The 19,527-nt window shown below is 48.2% G+C and overlaps 1 protein-coding gene across 1 annotated transcript; it reads right to left on the bottom strand.

The window, feature by feature from the left end:
- Positions 1-2,101: 2,101 nt before the first annotated feature.
- prickle2b (prickle homolog 2b) lies at positions 2,102-17,365 on the bottom strand. Its single transcript, XM_067244457.1, has 8 exons — positions 16,971-17,365; positions 12,319-12,502; positions 7,869-7,982; positions 7,564-7,701; positions 6,396-6,599; positions 5,820-6,006; positions 3,839-4,690; positions 2,102-3,611 (listed from the first exon to the last, which is right to left on the bottom strand). The coding sequence occupies exons 2-8, from the start codon at positions 12,448-12,450 to the stop codon at positions 2,677-2,679; spliced, it is 2,562 nt and encodes an 853-aa protein (XP_067100558.1). The 5' UTR covers positions 12,451-12,502; positions 16,971-17,365; the 3' UTR covers positions 2,102-2,676.
- Positions 17,366-19,527: the final 2,162 nt, after the last annotated feature.

The following is a 19,527-nucleotide window of genomic DNA, read 5'->3' as shown; positions in this document are numbered from 1 at the left end:
CTTTGCTACAAACATCTAACCATCGATATGACACTTACAGTAGCTGACATTTTTGGCCATTCAAAACCCTAAGAAACAGAGAACCTGGATGTCTAATGTTGACACACCTTCAAACAAACATGGATTGCTGTTCTCAAGAAACACGACTGTCTCCGTCAGCCAACAGCAGACAAGGTTCCACTGACAGAGCGATCCTGCTCCTCAGACACGGCCACACTTACGACTCGCAAACCTCAGACTCTTTCAGGGTTCTGTCGTAGGCACCCACCCATGCTGCCAAGTATAGCACAGTCACATGACCCTGGAGTCCTTTGCATGCCTGGGCCAATGGAATGTAAGGAACATTGGTTAATTGGCTGCCACATTCTGAAGACGTTCTTTAAAAAGCAACTCATTTGGAATCATCCGAGTCCTGCTCCTGTCGTCAATGAGGCATGAAAGGCTGCCAGTCACAAGATTTCACAGACATACCTCCGTTTGAGGTTTTCATTACAAGAAACTAAGATAAACCTTCAATTGGGCTATTTTGCTAACTATAGAGGCTACCTACTAGAACCACACCTTCACTTTTCCTGTTTCTTTAAACTTGAACAGTTCAGCTTTTTTTTTAAACAAGCTTCATACAAATGTTGGACTTCCAGTTCCCATAGCAGCCCATGATGAGTATTGTTCCAGGCTAGAGCGTATATTGAATTGTCTGGAGACGTTTGTCTCTTCCTACTCTGGTGCAGCCCACAAGTCCACCCAGCTTCCCCTCTGAATCAACACGACTCTGGGATTATCCCCTATGATGCCCCTCTATGGCACTACCCAGAAGGCATATGGCCACAATCTGTAACAGCCCTAGCTGTATCTCCATCTTCAGCTCTGCTTTAATTAAACACATGGAGAAGCCACAGAACCCCAGAGCCAAGCCTCCAACAGCTTTGTGTGTCTCCCTCGCTGTGCTCATGCTGGGGCCCAACAGGAACGAGGGAATGAAGAAATATATATGGGCTGGGTTGATTAGGTAAGATTCTGCTCTGATGAGATTCAAAATGAGTTTCAGCTGCCCCTAAGAGAGGAAACCATGTGTTTAGATCAATAACCTCTTTATAACCGACGATAGTGATGGTTTTATGATTCTTCTGTTCCCGAAGGTTTATTACTTTGGAAATGATGCAGTGACAGTCAGCACGTCAGCTGGGTGGACATCACAGGGGTCTGCAGGGCTGGAGAAAGCGAGATTACGGCAGAATCCAGGCCAAGTCATCAGAGGACAGCCCTAATGTGTCTCACATGTTTGTGCAGCTGTTTTTTGTCATAACACAGCAGACAAAATGACAAATCCCTCCCTCCCTCAAAGTTATTTGTCCACCGCAAAGTATATAGAGAGGCTGGAGCATAATGTCTTCCAACGAAGGCTCCTTTAAAGCCGCTAATGTGGCCATCATGTCAACAGCATTAGTGCCCCATCGCCTTTAATCAAGAGACTGAGGCTAAGTACCTAGGTTTCAAAAGTGGAGCAGAGGTGTGTGTGTACATTCACAGATTAAGGGATGTGGTCCTACAGTAATCCGTTGACCACATGGACCTAAAAGGGAATCCAATTTAGAGTGTGGCTCAACATTTGTCTTTTGTCCAGTGCTAAAGGTCTAAGAAACAAGTGGAATAAGTGTAAATCCAAACACTTTGGGTATGAAATAATGTGCAAGATACATGTAAATGTAAGATAGCTAATATGAGAAAGTCTTACTTCCTGAGAATAAAATGACCAAAGGGGCAATAGTAGTTTCATCAGAATGAATATTAATTAGTATATTTACTAATTTGCCAGCATATGATTCAAGTGTTAATCCCTACACCTTCATCAGCAAATACATATCTTACTGGGGCTTAGAACAAGAATAAAAATCTCTCTGCCAACACATTACGGCAGCCAAGTATACATTATCATCACATAGTGACTATCAATGCTTCCATTAGTATTGGGATATGCCAGGTAATGAGGTGTGACTTATCAACAGTTTCACTCACACAGAGCAGAAGGTGATTGTTCAGTGTGGAGAATCGTTAACAAACACCAGGCTCTCCTGAAAGAAACAGAACTTGGCACTCACATTTACTCCTTTATTCCAACGCAGAACCAGATCATCAAATAAGCATGCATGCATTTGTCTATTTCTACATTATAGATATTTAATACATAAATGATTCTATCCATACAAAATATAAAAATATGTGGGACCTCATTTACAATACTATTTACATAACTTAACTTAAGAGAATTTATATATTCACTTACCTATGTACACATCATAAACTGATTTACTGTCTCTTCAAATCACATTGCATGAAAAAAGCTGGACCATAACTAGACTGTCTGTACCTTACTGACTGTAGCTGAATGGAAATGGCATTATCATAACTGCTGGGAATAACATGATGGTTTATTAAAAAGCACATGTGTGAGAGTCCGAGAAATAGCATGAACACACATCAGAAATATTAAGAGGATAAACATGCGAAACTTTTGCGCCGCCAACTGTTTACCCAACTGCATCATCACACACGGTTAACCGCACAACAGTAAACACTCAACAACATCCTAGAGGTGGCTGTGTCCGGTCCTGAAAACACACCTTTAGTGTGTACCCGGGTGTTAACTGGTCAACATTCAGGCAGAAGGGGCCGGTGTTAAGAAATAATGCAGTTTTTGCTTTTCCTGCGTTTGCGGGTGTGGAGCTGCCCCCCTCGGCCACTGAGCTGGTGAGGCCCCCCCACTCCGGTGGAGGCGTACTTGTGGATGAGCTCCTGGCTGCTGAGGTAGCGCAGCTGCACCGGCCTGGGGATGGGCTCACCCAGGAAGTAGCCCTCGTCCTCCGACTCTGAGGAGGATGAGCAGGTGGAGCACCACTCGTCCTCGTCGTCGTAGTCGTCCCAGGAGTAGGGCCCCAGGCGCCGGTTGGCCATCGGGTTCTGCAGGGTGAGGTCGGAGGTCGTGCGAGGGCACGGCCTGAACTGCTGGGGCTGGTACCGCCTCCCTCCGCCCCCAAACGGCTCCCTGGAGCCCCTGGGAGGGGGGAACTGGTCGTAGTCCTCGCGGAAACGCAGCTGGGGTCTCTCCTGGGGTCTCTCCCTGCGCTCCGCCGCCAGATGGAGGGCGTTCTCCGAGCGGGAGCGTCTGGACCTCCGGGAGCGGTGGTGGTGGTGATGTCGTCGGCGCTGGGGCGTGTCCTCGGGGGCGTCCATGTCCGTGGCCACACCCCCTCCTCCTCGTCTGCGTGTCCGCTCGCTGATGGGCGGCAGGCGGGCGGCGTTGGCGCTGCTCACCAGACTGACGCGGTCCTCCTCCTGGTAGGTGAAGCCCGGGGGCAGACGGCCCACGCCCCTGCCAGGGGACTCGCAGTACTGCAGGGGGTACTGGGGGGGCATAGGGGGCTCCATCTCCAGGTAGGGCTGGCCGGAGGTCAGACTACGCAGTGACTCGGAGCTGCGGAAATGGACGGAGGAGTTGAGCGTGCCCATGTTGCTCTTCTCCGACACGTTCATGCCAGAGTCTTTGCTCAGGTCGGGCATGGAGAAACGAGAGAGGTGCTCCTGCCGTCGGCCTCCTCCATCTGCAGAGTTTCCTGGAGAGAGAGAGAGAGCGAGAAGAAGAAAAAATAGGGAGAAAGAAAGAAGGTAGATTAGAGCGAATCAATCACGGAAGGCCTAACATTTAGCACAGCAAAGTGAAATGTCTGCAGTTTGCACTTATGCATGAATACACTGGGCTAAAGAGGACCCCCAGAATAGAAGGCATCTTTGCTTGCCCTGCTCTGTCCTGGGGAGGGTGCGTGTGGCCTAGTGCAGGTACCTGTGGCGTTGGACAGGGCCAGGGACTCCATGGAGCCTCGGGGTGTCTGCTCCAGAGGGGTGAGCTGCTCCGTGAAGCTAAGTGCATTGATCGGGTTCCTGCTCCGCCCCAACTGCGGAGCCACCACCTCCCTCTCCCTCTGGAACCCGTGCAGACTAATGGAGCGCTTGTCGGAGAAGCCGTTATGCTGCTGTGCGCTGTGGGGAGCCTCACTAAAGCTCTGCTGGGGCTTCAGCTTGGCCTGGTAATAGTCCTCTGGACCTTGGTGAAACCAGTTCTCGTTCAGAGACTGGCCCTTCAGGGCGGAGATAGGTGGTCTCTTGGTGACGCCTCTCTCCTTGGCCCTGTGGTCTTGTTGGCTGCCCTGGCCGGAGGAGGCGGAGTTATATGCAGTCCTGATGTTACATTGGCTGAGCAGCTGGAGCGGGGTGGGGTTGGCGGTGGTGTCTGGTCGCCCCTCGTAGGGGTAGCCCTCCCCCCCCTGTATCTGGTTCTGCCAGGAGGGAGGCTCGCGGGTCAGGCTGGGCGTCTGGCTGGACAGACTGAGCAGGTCCATCTGCAGGGAGAGAGGATCCACCTCTCCAGAGAACCTGCCACGTCCTCCTCCTGCCTTCCCAGCCTTCAAACTCCGACGGGACTCCCTGGTTGAGCGGGCGCTCTGGAAGGCGGAGTCGGAGGAGTCCGACCCGTTGGGCTCCTCCCCCAGGCTGCAGGAGCGCGAGCAGAAGATCTGGCCCTGCTTAGGCAGGAAGGGCCGCCCCAGTAGAGAGCGCTTACAGCGGGCGCAGCAGAAGCAGCCCTCGGTGGCGTGCCAGTGCTGGCCGTCATACGTCATCTGACCCTGGTCAATGCCTGTAGGAGGGAGGACATGTGGGTCAGTACAACAGTAGCTACCAAATCCGGTCTAAATGAGAGGTCCATTCACTTCCTGTTTGTAGTGTTGCTTGTCTGACAGCATGCAATAATTATAAACGGGATTTTCTTCATTAATAGCCGTTTCCAGTTAATAGCCTTTCTTTGACAAGAGAGAGGTGAACAAACCCGTAGGCTACGACACTTAAACCTAGAGTTTAGAGGCAAACTCATTAACTGGAATTCCTAGTGTTATATAAACACATTGCATTCTAAGTATGTTTAGAGTTGCTGGAAGAAAAGGGCCCGTCGCTAATGGTTACCATCTGGTTTCAACATGTTTTCTGATGGTTTCAAATTATAATCAGTTTCACCCAAATACTTTTTGTATCCTGTCTGAGAAATAATTACAGAGCAAATTTGTAGCGAGGGACATGCCAGATCCCAGCTGGGGATCCTGACAAAGAGAGGGCAGCGTGGGTCTGACAGGAAGGCTTCATGGTGGCATGGGGCCAGAAGAAGAATGTGCTGCTGGCTTCACCCAGGGCTCACACACTCGGCCCTCCCTCTCACACAGACATTGGGTCTGTCAACGTGACCATGTGTTCACTTTCCAGCGTTTCCATCCATATTGGAGAAGGTACAATAACATACAGTAAACAGTCAGATGGCTGAGCGGTTAGGGAATCGGGCTATTAATCAGAAGGTTGCCGGTTCGATTTCAGGCCTTGCCTGGAATCGAAATGGAATAAGTTTAAGGGTAGGTTTGTGCTGTGTGTTGGGTTTATGGCTGGTCCATGGAGTAACCGTGTACAATGGAGCCCATGTTTCAGCCTGTCCTTGCCCACGGGTGTCTTAACGCTAGGCTACCTCTGTGCATGACATCACGCCATGCCATGCTGAAACGCTGAAGCAAAACCAGGTCACCTGCAGACTCTCCTCTCACGTCTAACTCTGAGCTTAAACCAGGTCATTCCACCACTCTCTCCCAGCGCTACTCTGGTCTTGCAGCTGAAACCAGACCCTCATTCATCTTGTATATGTGCGTGTGTCGATGCTAGCGCGTGGCGCTGGCGTTCCTTCGCCGTCTGCTGTGGCGGTGATGAATGGCGTGCTGGCGGGGGCCTACCGATGTGCTCGCCACAGGAGTCGCAGTACTCGGCGTAGAGGGACTCGAAGCAGGAGCAGCAGTAGGGCCGGCCCTCCTTCATGATGTAACGCTGGCCGCCCAAGACCGTCTCACACTCGAAACAGCAGAAGTGCTTCATGTGCCAGTGGCGTCCTTCTGCCTCGGTGCACTCATCCGCAAATATGATCTAGAAAGAAGGAGGGGGGATAAGAGGAGTGAGGGATGATGAAGGTATCATTTATCAAGGCGAGTATTCTTGGAAAGTTCCCCCCCCCCCCCACCACCCTCTTTGCTCCAAGCCAATTACAAGAACTGACAGGACAAAGGCTCCAAGGCCAGGTAGCTGGTATTCCCTGATCCACCTCCCCCCACTCTCCCATAATACGACTACTGTATTACCTCATCCTGCCTGTCATCAATGTTCATGTGTTGATGGGGTGGGTCCATGAATTCTGCATGGCTTCCTCTTAATTATTCCCATGTTTTAGCCACTGTATTTAGCCAAGCTGGGAGTTTACCACAGGTGACTCTAGCTGGGCCTGTGTGTGTGTGTGTGTGTGTGTGAAGCAGCCGTACCTCGTCGCAGGCCGTACAGCGAGGTTTGAGCCTCTCTGCGTGGTGTCTGCCACAGTAGATCTTGCCCTCCTGGTAGAAGTAGATGAGATCCACCAGGAGCTCGTCACACATGCTGCACACGAAGCAGCCAGGGTGCCAGCACACACCGTGACCCGCCCGCGACGCAAACACCGCAATGTCCCCGCCGTCGATCTGTCCTCCACACTGACAGGAGAGCAGGGCAGCAGAAACACGAGAGAGGGAGGAGGTAGGGAGGGGGAGAGAGAGGGAGGGAGGGAGGGAGGGGGAGAGATGGAGACGGAGAGAGTGGTGGATGAGGGAGGGGGAGTCAGACAGTAGAGAGACAGGCAGGGAGGAAGGGCGTGGAAGACGGTGAGAGGTGGAGGAAAGAGGATGAATGAGAGAATGACAGAGAGGAAGAGGTCAAGAAGTGAAGGGGGGATTGAAAGGGTTGGGAGGGGAGAGAAAGGGAGAGGGGGCGAGAGAGTTACAATCAGGTTATCTAACTGCCTCATGGATGCATAGAGGTCAGTGGGGGGTTGGGATTAAATCAATACACAGTCTCAGAACAATCTGCTCCTTCACACACTGGAAGTGTGTGTTTGTGTGCGTGTTGTACGTGCGTGTGTATTTGATGAGCTATGTGCTGAGCGAATGAGAAACATAGGACATAAAGCAGGTACACACGCAAGCGACACAGACATAATGCTGGTGGTCCGGGCCTCTCAGGGCTCCAGTAAATCAGTGGCGGGGGGGTTGAGGAGTGTGGAACTGTGTGAACACTACCACACCGTATAATACAATCATACCAGGCCAAGAGAACATCCACAAGGTGATGAATCTTTGATAGAACACTTGGTCTTGGGGTACACTTACACTTTTTCAGAGCATATCTTTTAGAAGGGTAGACTAAGTGTTCACATCTAATATTAAATTCTTACTGAAAAAAGGTCAGTTTCAATGTGAATGTCTCAAAACATAGCAATAAGAAGAAAGGATTGTCTTGTACGTTAAGGAGATGATGCAAAGCAGCAGGACAGGTGGACAGAAACAGTCTGCGTGGTGTGTGTGTGCGTTTGTGGTGTGTGTGTGTGTGGTGTGTTGTGTGTGGTGTGTACGTGTTCCTTTCTCACCCTGCGAAGCTGAGAAAGCTTGAGGGTGTCTGTACCTGTTCACAGATGGCTCCAGTCATCGTCACAGGGAAGGGTCTCACGTTGCCCCGGCCCAGATTCTCCCGTTTGCGCTGGTTACTGAAGAGCTTGAGCTCCCTCTTCTCCTCATCATCCAGAGTGTTACAGTAACGCACCTGAACACACACACACATTACAACACATGACCTCCAGCAGTGTTTACGTTCCTCCAGACTAGCCTGTAAACACATGCAGACGATGGAGTGATGTCCCTCCTGTAACCTCCACCTCCCCTATCTGTGTCCCCTTATCTGTGAGGGGTCCGGGGTTCCCGGGGGCTCACCTCATTGTCGTGGGGGGGCAGCTGGTGGAGCAGCTGCTTGATGCGGTGCTTCTCTCCTGGACTGTTCACATAGGGCACCTTGTCCTCGGGCAGGGAGCTGTAGTACTGATGCACCTGAAGAGATTTACATTTACATTTAGTCATTTAGCAGACGCTCTTATCCAGAGCGACTTACAGTAAGTACAGGGACATTCCCCCGAGGCAAGACAGAGAGATGGAGGGGGGGGGGTTAGTACAAGAGTATAGAGGACACAAGCATAGAACCATCTCATCCAAACACTCACACACACAACATTGTAGATGTAGAGCATGACAATGTATGTCTGCAACTCTCCTACCCACCCACACACACACAGGACACACTGCAACACACACACATTTACAATCACTTTGATTTATGGCCCGTCCGATTTAGACTTAATGGAGCCTGGCCTCTCTTACCCTCCCTCCCTCTCAGCATGTTGACATGGATGCATTAACTCCTTCCCATCACACACACACACACACACACACACATGCAGATACATACAGTAATTAAACGTGTGTGTCGGCTAGAGGATTCATGTCACTACCGCTATTTGAAATGACATTCTACAGTCCTCACGCAATGGCAACCAACAATGAATGTCATTGGGGTGATATTTATGGCGGTGTCTGTATTCCAGTGAACAGGGAGCACAACGTGAAGAGGGCCAGCGCTCACAGAGGACTATGGAGGCCAGAACTATGACGGCTGGAAGATTTAGGAGGGACTGTGCAGACAACAGACCGCTACAGAGCTAGCAAGGGGTGGGGGGGTCATGTGAAGGAGGGAGACAATAACAGAGTAGAGCAAGATGAGAAAGAGTCAATCACTAGGTGTGTTCGGCATTGGCTGCGGCTGCATGAAACGACCGGCGAGAGTTGCCGCTTGCAACTCCTCGGGGAGGAGTTAAAAACGGCTCCGTACAGCCGGACATTCCTGGTTCTCGTGGTTTGCTGCGTTGACGTCAGTCATGGCTGATCAAGCGCTGTTTGCTTACTTTATCGTTGATGAACTGCATGGTCGCAAATGTAATTGTTTTCGCATTAGAACTTGCACGAACCAGTGCACTGAAATTTGTCATTTTCTGTATTGGGCTGTTAAACTCTCTCTCCAATCTGCAGATTGATAATACAACCAGAACTCAACTAAACTTTGTCTTTCCGTTAGTGAAGAGGTGGACTAAAACACTTTCTTCAACAATAGTAGGCTATCGCAGTCTGTCAATACTATGCAAATACTTGTACGGTTTGGTCCGGATTTGACCATTGGCGAAACTGAAGGTGTCAGAATACAAAACACGCGTCAAAGTTGTTGTGTGTGAGTCTAGCCAATCATGAAATAGCTGTGTCGTCATTGGAACCTGTGTAGTTGCTCTTGAGAAAATGCGCTTGGCTACACAGCCGGCAGTTCTCTAATAAATCTTACAGTACTTTGATGCATACGTCACAGTGACCTAGCCTCGACCTATTGAGCCTATCTGCTGACCAAGAGGCCACAGGCGGGCCTATTTCAATAGCCTATCAAATAAATGGATCTTGTCTTAGGGTGCGGTAGGCCTACACACGATATGGCACACAGACAACATGGATACACTAACGTAGCGAAGAAATGCCTCAGCGTGTACTGACTGGAAGGACAGATAGATTTCCGGCCCATCGGCTACATCGTAATTGCCAGGTTGATGGTTCTGTTACCTTAAGTAAAATAAGGTTTGCAGTATGCTTCCTATCTGAGACATCTGGTTATTGTCTGTGGTTTTTATAAATCAAATGATCAGCTTGTTCATGGCGGGATGTGCTTCCTCTGTGTGACGGCTCCCTGGCCAGCTTACTGTTGGCTTCACTGGTGTTGGCCAAAGATGAGGAATAAAATCGCTTTGGGAGCCCTGCATACTTTATGACAAGTCAACCATGGTCAAGAACTGATAAATCAGGAGACACACACACACACACACACAGAAAGATGCACACAACACACACACACACACACACACACACACACACACACACACACACACACACACACACACACACACACACACACACACACACACACACACACACACACACACACACACACACCAACCCCCATCAGGATGAACAGGTATGATAATAACTGTAATCAAAAAGCACACCAAACAGACAGATCTACAGAGAGACATGTTTTACAGGCACTGGAAATTGTAAGGCTTTGTGTTCGAGTGGGACAGTGACAGGGGTAGGAACCCCTTCACAGCTGGTTTTCATCTCTGCTCACTGGCAGGCCTGACAGACACAAGACTTTCCCCAGTAACCAGCCCTGACAAACTGTACCAACAAGCTCAAGTGTTTATTGGACATACCACACTCCAGAAACACACTATTAGCAACATGGAAGAGTAGGACATGCCAGGTAAAAAAAATTATCTTAATTTTAACAATGTCAGGATAAGACAGGGAGCCATGGTTGCCTATACATTTACAGTGCACACTAGATGAAATGCAACCTGAAGTGAGTGTGGAATAGGTCTACTAGTTCTTGGCCAAGGAATCTCAAAGCTTTCTGAGGTTCCTGGCATGTAGAGGAGCCGTCTCCTGTGGCAATAGGTGGAACATCAGGCTCCAGCAGCAACAGAGATACATCAGCAACGGCTGCTTAGGAACATATTTGGCTTCTACGCGCGGTTTCCTGGCAACTTCCTGACATTTTATTAGGTCTTACATCCAGAGAGGGTGTGGATTGGCTGGAGCATCCTGAGCCTGAGCCCAAAATGTCTCCAGCCCGCTCAGTGACGGCCGGATAAGAGAGTCAGCAACCTCAGATCTTCCTTTGATAAAAATCTGTGTTTCAGGAATGAGCAATGATGAATGGAACAAATCACATATGTAATGTGAAGTCTATAATTCAGTATGCAAACATTTTGCAGAGTTTGGTGTGGTTTGTACAGCCTCACATACAGCCAGAGCTCTCATATATGCCTATATACGACTTACCCCCAAAATCTGGAAACCATATCGGATTGAATAGCGTCAACAGGCTTAGGCAAAACATCTACAGTTACAACATGGTGACTTGACACCAGTAGAGAGTGAATAGCAGGCTGGTCTGCACAGAGCAGTGAGACGCGGTCCCTGTGGAGAAATCTAAACCCACTGCTCAGATCCAGGAGATTATCTAGTATTCACCCTCTCTCTCTGTGGCGGCACAGGGCTGGGTGATGAAAACCCCCTCAATGGGACGCCTTCCGCCCCTCTCAGAGGTCAAACAACACACCCGGCTCCACAAACTAGCAGACCCGGTTGGGAGGAGATCAACAGCTACGCGAAAATTAGAATTAAAAACAGATAACTAAAAATACAATTCTCAAATGTCATGTAATTTAGGAAACTAAGCTGAAATATACTCTTGTATATATAATAACTCCTGTACATGTATGTAGGTGAAAGGTTTCAGCTTTTGCTATCCAATACACAATCCCTTTGCCAGCCCCTAACCCTCCCCAGCCCACCAGCCATGTGCAGCGCTGCCTTGCAGACGGAATGGTAATTGACTGGAGGTCACATGTGACCCTTGGGGAATGACAAATGGCTGTGCTCAGCTTGGGGGCAACCCAAAACGGGTCCAGGCTAACGGTGTATTGACCACCTCATTGCCCAGGCAATAAGGCTTGCTGTCAGTTCATCAAGAAAATGAAACTCCCGTCTATAAAAAGCTTCACAGTCCAATAAAGAACACGCTCACATATGCACACCTACAGTCCACTGGAGTCTTATAAATGGTTATGGTAAAAGAGCACGGTCCATTTGATGTGTTTGTGTAGAGCTCAGCTTCGTAGGGCCAGTAAAAAGGAATGAATGATTCAGTAAACATTTTGCAAGCAGAATGAATGAGAAAGTAATTCAACGACTGGGACTATTCTCCTTTCCACATAACCTAACACGTAACAAGTGAGCGTGCTTGTGTGTGTGTGGTGGCCGTGCTTGTGTGTGTGTGGGGAGCGTGCTTGTGTGTGTGTGGGGAGCGTGCTCGTGTGTGTGTGGGGAGCGTGCTCGTGTGTGTGTGGGGAGCGTGCTCGTGTGTGTGTGGGGAGCGTGCTCGTGTGTGTGTGGGGAGCGTGCTTGTGTGTGTGTGGGGAGCGTGCTCGTGTGTGTGTGGGGAGCGTGCTTGTGTGTGTGTGGGGAGCGTGCTCGTGTGTGTGTGTGGAGCGTGCTCGTGTGTGTGTGGGGAGCGTGCTTGTGTGTGTGTGGGGAGCGTGCTCGTGTGTGTGTGGGGAGCGTGCTCGTGTGTGTGGGGAGCGTGCTCGTGTGTGTGTGGGGAGCGTGCTCGTGTGTGTGTGGGGAGCGTGCTTGTGTGTGTGTGTGGGGAGCGTGCTCGTGTGTGTGTGGGGAGCGTGCTTGTGTGTGTGTGGGGAGCGTGCTCGTGTGTGTGGGCGAGAGAGGCCGGTACCTGTTCAGGTTTCAGTCCGGGAGGCACCCAGGCGTACTCCTCCAGGGCACAGCCGGAGTCATCGTCAGAGGTGGAGTTCCTCTGGAAGTCGTACATCAGCTTGGTGACCGTCTTCTCCATCTCCAGAGGCATGGCCGTCACAACATGCTCCTCGCGACGACACTTACAATGGACACAGATCTTCCTGCAAGACGCAGAGAGAAGACAGATGTGAATGACGTCTGGAGAAAGGGCCTCTGAAGGTTGTCATGACGAACGGTGGATTTTAGACTTTATTAATGGCATAATTAGATGAGCCACATTCTGATGTCTACTTGTCTTTGTTCTGAGGCGTTCTACAGCCAGGAGGAGGAAGATTTGACATTTAAACTCCCTCCACAGTTCAAAAGGTTGAAGTTCACATGTCAAGGCTTCCTGCTGTGGCTCTCGCTATGAGAGTCGAGTCTCAGAGATACTCTATCCCTCGCGATCCTCTTGGCAATTGGTGAGAGACCATAATGACAAACAGGTTATGGAAATGATTTGCCCCAAGCTATTGACATTGATGGAAAGCAGTACAGTAAATACACACATCTCCCTCAGCCTTTACAAGGTTTGCTTCAAACGCTTGCAGATGCTATGAGAGGATAACCCTCGACTCTTCAATCAAGAGGAGTCACCCAGTCATAAAAGGACAGTATCTGTGTCTACTCAGGGAGCAGGGATTGGGAGTTTGAGTTACTTCCCTGGTAGTGCACATGTATAAAAACGTTCTCCTCAACATGAAAGTACATAGAAGACAAAGACAGCAAAGGAACACACACAAACTAAACACACTATGACTTGATGTGTTATAATCAAGCAAGCACAACAAAGCCACTAGTATATATAACTTTGATGTCCTTCAAATCGCTTGACCCAGTACCCAGGGGAAACACCGGGTGGCCAGTGGGTCACATCCAATTAACCTTTCCTAGCCCACAGGCAACCCAAACAAGGAGCCAATCCCATTAGCCCCACAGACAGATGCCTGTCAGGTAGCAAAGTGGAGGCTTCGGACAGGCTTTACAAAGCTTAGTGTGCAATTATGTAGGTGCAACACCTACTGCGTATCCTTCAAAAAAGTATGCAATGATATGCCCATGATATGCCCATAGTTTTTTCTTCATTCAGTCGCCTCTTTGTGATTTGCTCGGTGACTGATGGACAGACCAGTGCTGCCAGAATGAGCACCATCACTCTGTCGGACATTAGGCAAACTGCAACTCCAGTACCCTTGAGCAAGGACAATCAACCTCGCATTCCTGGAAGGTACAAGCTTGCCAACAGACTGCATGAATACTGAAACGTCAAGATATTGCATTATGAATATTGATGGAGTGTTAAGGGGTGCAGAGAGCCAGTTCCTGCAGACTAAGTCATCAACCTTCTGACAAGCCCTTGGCAGGGGAGGGGAGGGGGGGGGTCTTAACAACCCCTCCCAGTGCTACGTCTCCACTGCCTGGGGCTGTACCACGAGCCTCCTCATTACAACACAGCACATCTCCATCATTACTAATGCATGTGTGATTAAGCAGATGACACCTGCTCTCTTTCTCTGGTTTCTTTCTCTCACAAAAACTCAACATGCTGCATTAGAGCAGGAGAGCTGTTCGGGGGGGGAATGTGGTAACAGCCCTAATAAACAAGTAACGAACAGGCACACATACACACATCTCCCACTCTTTTCATTCAGGTTACTGGATGATTCTGCCTGACAGGGAGCAGGCTTAGAGATAGGGATTTAAAAATAGCTTGCTGGAGCACATCAGCCCTACTGGACAGCATTTTGCACTGCATTCCTGTGCAGAGGACAGAAAAACTTCAGAGCCCAACTTGGCACCTCTCACAATCTTGGTTGTTTGACGGCAAGAGGGCAGGAGCTTGAGATCTGGGGAGCCGCCGTCTTTCCTACTCTATCACCGTAGCTCTCCCCGGATCCTCTCTCTCCCTCTCCCATTTGTTCTCCACCTCGGTCTCTCATTCTGGATGTATGGCTGTGTCTGCCAATGATTCACCACAGAAACATCTTGCCTCACTACATCAGGACTGGCAGAGATATGCCTGTGTTTCCCTCTAGATCTCATGATTTACCGCATGCAGCACAAGACTGGGCTCTCCCACTGAAACCCTAGCCCAAGTTCCCCCATGTCATCTGCATGATTTCAATTAGGAGGGATTGAGGGCTCTGGTAATACAAGTCAAGTACATCACAAACGCCTCGTAAAGAAGCCCCAGGGTTAAGAGAAGAGAATGAAGTCAACTGTTTTCCTCCCTAAACCGGACTGGCCTTCCCTCCCCTGGGGGACATAACAGCAGGATTTTCATTGGTCGATGTGAGGAGGAAGCCTCCTCGAGGGGGGGGGGGGGGGGGGGTATGGTTGGACAGTAATCCCTGTGACTGTGCTCCAAGCAGACAATCATTTACCACACAGGGTTAATTATCCTTGTGCCACTCCTGCCAATTACCTTGGTAACGGTGGTGTTTAGATAGCCACAGTCTGATAGGACATCCATCAACTATACAGCCCCAGTTCAAAAGTGACATTTCAACCAATACAACTAAGACGCCAGACTTGAATCCTGGCAGGTTTTGCATGCTCTGGTTGTGCGTGGCATCCATTGTTTACCACATGCAAAAACTGGGACAACAGTTCTTCTAAGGATACTAGAAAACGTTGAAATGGGTTGAGTTCACACAGCTGGGATTCACTTCATAACCGATCAAGTTAGGCCATAAAACAGTTCAGAGCACAGCTTTAGGACACATCGACAGAACCTTTTCTATTCTCTGCTATTCTAAAAATCTGCTCCCAATGACACAGGGCTGGCCTTGGTGAGCTGGATGTGGTATTCATAAGAAACCTCAACCCCCATTCACTCCCAGAACCACTGCAGCTTTTCCATGGCATCATCCTGGTCCGCCGGTCGATTTTTAAATGGTAGCTCTACAGAGGACAGGAGAGGACTGACAACAGCTGGGTGAATGCACTGGCCAAGTCTCTTCTTTCTTACTTGTTTTCTTTGGAAGTACAGGGAAAAAAGGAGGACTTAAAAAAACAAACCTTTTGACTACCCTTTGTTCAGATAGATGAACGTTTTCATACAGAGTTTTCCTTCAATTAAGCTGTTTTTTATATTTTTTTAAAGTGATTTTGTCTCCCTACAGTCTGTACATTGACTTGGGGCAGATATGGGATGGTTTAAACAAGTTAAATAGGACTGGAAGTTTTTCTGACAAGAACTGAACTCAACAAATACATTTACTAGCACTCACAGAGAACTACTTCCAATATGTTACCCTTGATTCAGATTGGGTTTGTGACCATCTGCTGTAATACATCACTGTCCTACCCCTTGCTCCTGCAACACACAGGCACCTGTAGATAACCCAACACACCACACACACACACACCTACAGATAACACACAAGTACAAACACCAACTTAAAACATAACACAGCTATACACTATACGCTCCGTGGATGAGACAAATATACATTTTCCTCTCTGATTGAGAAACACATCTTCACACTCTGTCTTGCATAAACGTATAGTGTGGGCAGTCCAAGAAATGAGGACATGAGATTTCTGTAACCTCTAACTGAAGGACATGCTACTCAGCACTGACTGCTTCATGCAGATCATGTTACTTATTTATAAGTGTTGACTTGTTTAATAAACGTAAGAGCTATGTAGTTAGATACGTCACCAAGGAGACAGGTTCGTTTTGCCTTTCAAGACATCAGTTGTACCCAAGGAAACTTGACTTTAATAGTGAGAAACTGACCTGCAACCACGGAGCAAATCACCCGTGTAGCCTACAGTTATAATAATTATACTGGGATAATGCATTTGTTCCAACATTCGTCTATCTGAAAGGAAATTACTTTGATAAACTAAATCTGAATCCCAGTCAACACAACAATTGACTGGAAAAATATAAAGGCAGCAATCTTTTTGACCTTGGTTTATAATCATCTGCGAATTCATATGTAAGCCTACTGTCAGAGACGTAAAATGACTATTTTGAGACCGACAGACTTCTTCGTCAGAGATCGACCCTCGGGGCCAGCTGCTGAACTCACATTATTCATTATTCCTCAATCAGTCCGTTCATATGCTAATCCAAAGTGACCTACACTGACTCAATCAATCCCGTAGCCGGACAGAACAGAGGCAACACAACAAAGACTATAATCCGTCTGAAAAGTGCAGGCCGGTTTGACCGCTGCGCCACGGAGAGAAAGGGGATAAAAAACGTCCAGTAGCTTTTGCTCGCTTCGATGACGAACTGAGACAGAGCCCAAGATTTTTGCAGTCTAGAGAGGGCTATGCTGAAACGCAGCGCATTAAACGGTAAACTCAAACTTTGTGAGAACTAAATTAGAACGCTTTTCGGAGATGATTAAATCCTTATAATAATGATAATAAAATATTTTAGAGTTGTCACCTGGGTAATATTTGAGTATGGTTTAATTGAGAGTGGTGTATGTAAGATGGGGGAAAAAAGATTCGACATCAATAATTTAATTTAATTCTGAAAAGGCTACAAAGACAGACATTTAGACGCTATCCTGCTCAGCTGTGCAAACACAGCTTGGCTAGTGAGCAAAAGGTGCGATGTATGCTTACCTTCTTAAAAAGTAGAAGGGAGGGAGTCCAGACCCCTGCTCTCAGTGCTGATAGTTTCAAAACTGTCTTTCCTCATTGCACACTTTACACAGTTCCTCCACCTCAGTCTTGCCACGAAACACCCCACTCTACCTCACTCTCTGGTGGCGACGCCGCAAACTGTTTCCCTATATAATGTCCCCTCCGCTACCCTGAACTCCACTCCTCGGATGTAAACGACCGGAACCTCTGAATTGAGAAAATCCAACTCTTGGCGCAAGCATACGATTCTCCCTTTTCAACACTTCGAAACGAAAGCTCCAAACAGTACTATCCAAACGAATGAATCCGCTTTAGAGGCTGGCGTCCGTGAGCTAGTGAGTAGAATGGTGATCCATGGGGACTCCTTCGGTGCGTAACCGCACGGAGCGCTAGGAAGAGAGTCTCGCTCGCCAATGACTGAATAGCGGAGGTGCTTCTCTTCTGCTCACACTGCCCCCCTTGCACCGCCCCCCACCCCGAATACTAATGACCACGCGTGATGTCAGCAAGTCACCGGCCTAAACAGTGGTATAATTAGCGACGTGAATGGCTTGTGTTTTGGAATCATTTGCATGCAAATTAAAACACTTTCCTGAATCAACTGCCCCTGGGCAATCCGCTAAGCAGAAACAGAAAGCCTGAGAGAAAGGGAGACTGAGAGAAGGGACGACTGAACAGAAGAGCCGCGGGATACTGTCCTGGGGAAAGGGAGAGCCACGGCGAACATAACGGCGATGCTTAACATACTGGCATTAGCAAGATAATGGATAACAGGCTTACAGACCAAAAAAAAGCACAATAGGCCTATAGAATAGTATTGTGCAATGGAATAAGGAACGTCATAAAAACATATCCTTTATGCACTACAAGTGCACGTTTATGCACTCGTAAAGTGGTATAACTTTTAAGATGGCAAATCTAATAACACCACAGTAGACCAACATAGCTACAGTGCTCTAACAGGTGTAATATCTTAAAAGGTTGTGGCGTGGTCATTTGTGTTGCTTTTCTTTTGAGGCTTTTCACCTCCACCACATCCTTATTTTAACTTGGGTAGAGCAACCAAAACACATGCCCTGAGAATGTTTTTACACTGTTAGGGATCTGGTTTGTTGATGTCTTAATTGTGGAGTCATGGAATCAAGCTACACGAGTGACAGAACAAACACCCTGATGGATCTCTAACAGATTACCTCCATCTTGGCTATTTTAGTTTCACTTAATCTGTCAAACACTTGCATGGCTATAAGCCAGTAATACTGACCAATCATGTTCTGGAATCTGTCTGCTTGGACTGTTGCTGCTCTGCTAATTTGTGTTTGTCTAGTGCTGCTTGCGTTGAGAGAGGAAAAGTAATAACCAAACATGGCAAAACAGCAGAGTTACTATCTATGGATGATGATAAATAAAATAGAAGAGGAAAATGAAAGGGAGCGGGTTTGGAATCAAATCAAAGTTTGTGTTTATATTTCCTCAAAGCCTTCTATGCAGATAAACACTACAACAGGAAAGTACATAAGCTTTGAAGCTATTGAAAACAGCCCATGGCTATGACAACATCTCAGTTTGAGGTCAAAGCTAAGATCTCTCTCCTCTCCGTTCTGGTGAAGTTTAGACGTTCCAGAGTTGGCCTCCGGTACTTCAGATTTCTGTTATTTGTTTCTAGCCTCAATCTCCCTCTCACACGTGGCCAAGCACCTCTCGTCGGTTTGGTATGGCCCAGACCCACACACCAGCACACATAATCCCTACCCCTTTACAAACACAAGAGTATCAATTACCTCTCAGCCTGTACTTAAGGCCTATCCACAGGCTTTTACAGGGAACCCTAAGTGACAGCGTCTCAGCTCGCTCCAGCCACAGAGCGGGTGCACTGGTCCCGGGTCTGTGGCTGCCCCAGATAAGTTGGGACCTTTCCCCAATAAACTGGTCTCCAGCCTGCAGCAGGCTTCTTTAAATGCCTTCCTGAGCCCCCTATAAAAGCATGGCGGGGTCGGGGAACATGCCACAGATAGCACTAACTCGGCTGAAGAGATGGAGAGCCTCGTCTTGGTAATTTTAGACCGGGAGATAAACAGGTTCCCTCCGTTTCAAAGCATGCTAGAGCATATCGAGGCTTTTGTACCTATAAAAACACAGGATGAGTGATAGTGTACACTTGTTGCCCTGAGGGAAAGAACTAGCAAGTTATAGTCTTGAAAGGATCTTATCATACAACATTATTTGGCAAGAATATTTGTCAAGGAAGGAAGGAATTTATAAAAGGGGAAACATGTAAAAATGCTGAATGTTGTCACTGTGGTCTACTATTCAAACATGGAGTTGATCCAACAATCCAAAATAATCTTCAATGTCATTTTTTGTCACGAGAACACCACCCTCTCATCTCCTTTCATGTGGCAAATGCTGATGGCTATCATTCTGAGTCAACACCCAGGCAGCTGGGACTCACCCCAACAGCTGACATCCAACAGAGAGAGGAGAGAGAAATAAATGGAGAAAGAGAGAGAGAGAAGGAGAACGAAAGAAGGAGAGA

This window comes from Osmerus mordax, chromosome 1, assembly GCF_038355195.1.
Source record: "Osmerus mordax isolate fOsmMor3 chromosome 1, fOsmMor3.pri, whole genome shotgun sequence".
NCBI lineage: Eukaryota > Metazoa > Chordata > Actinopteri > Osmeriformes > Osmeridae > Osmerus > Osmerus mordax.
This window is presented reverse-complemented; position numbering and strand designations above follow the sequence as displayed.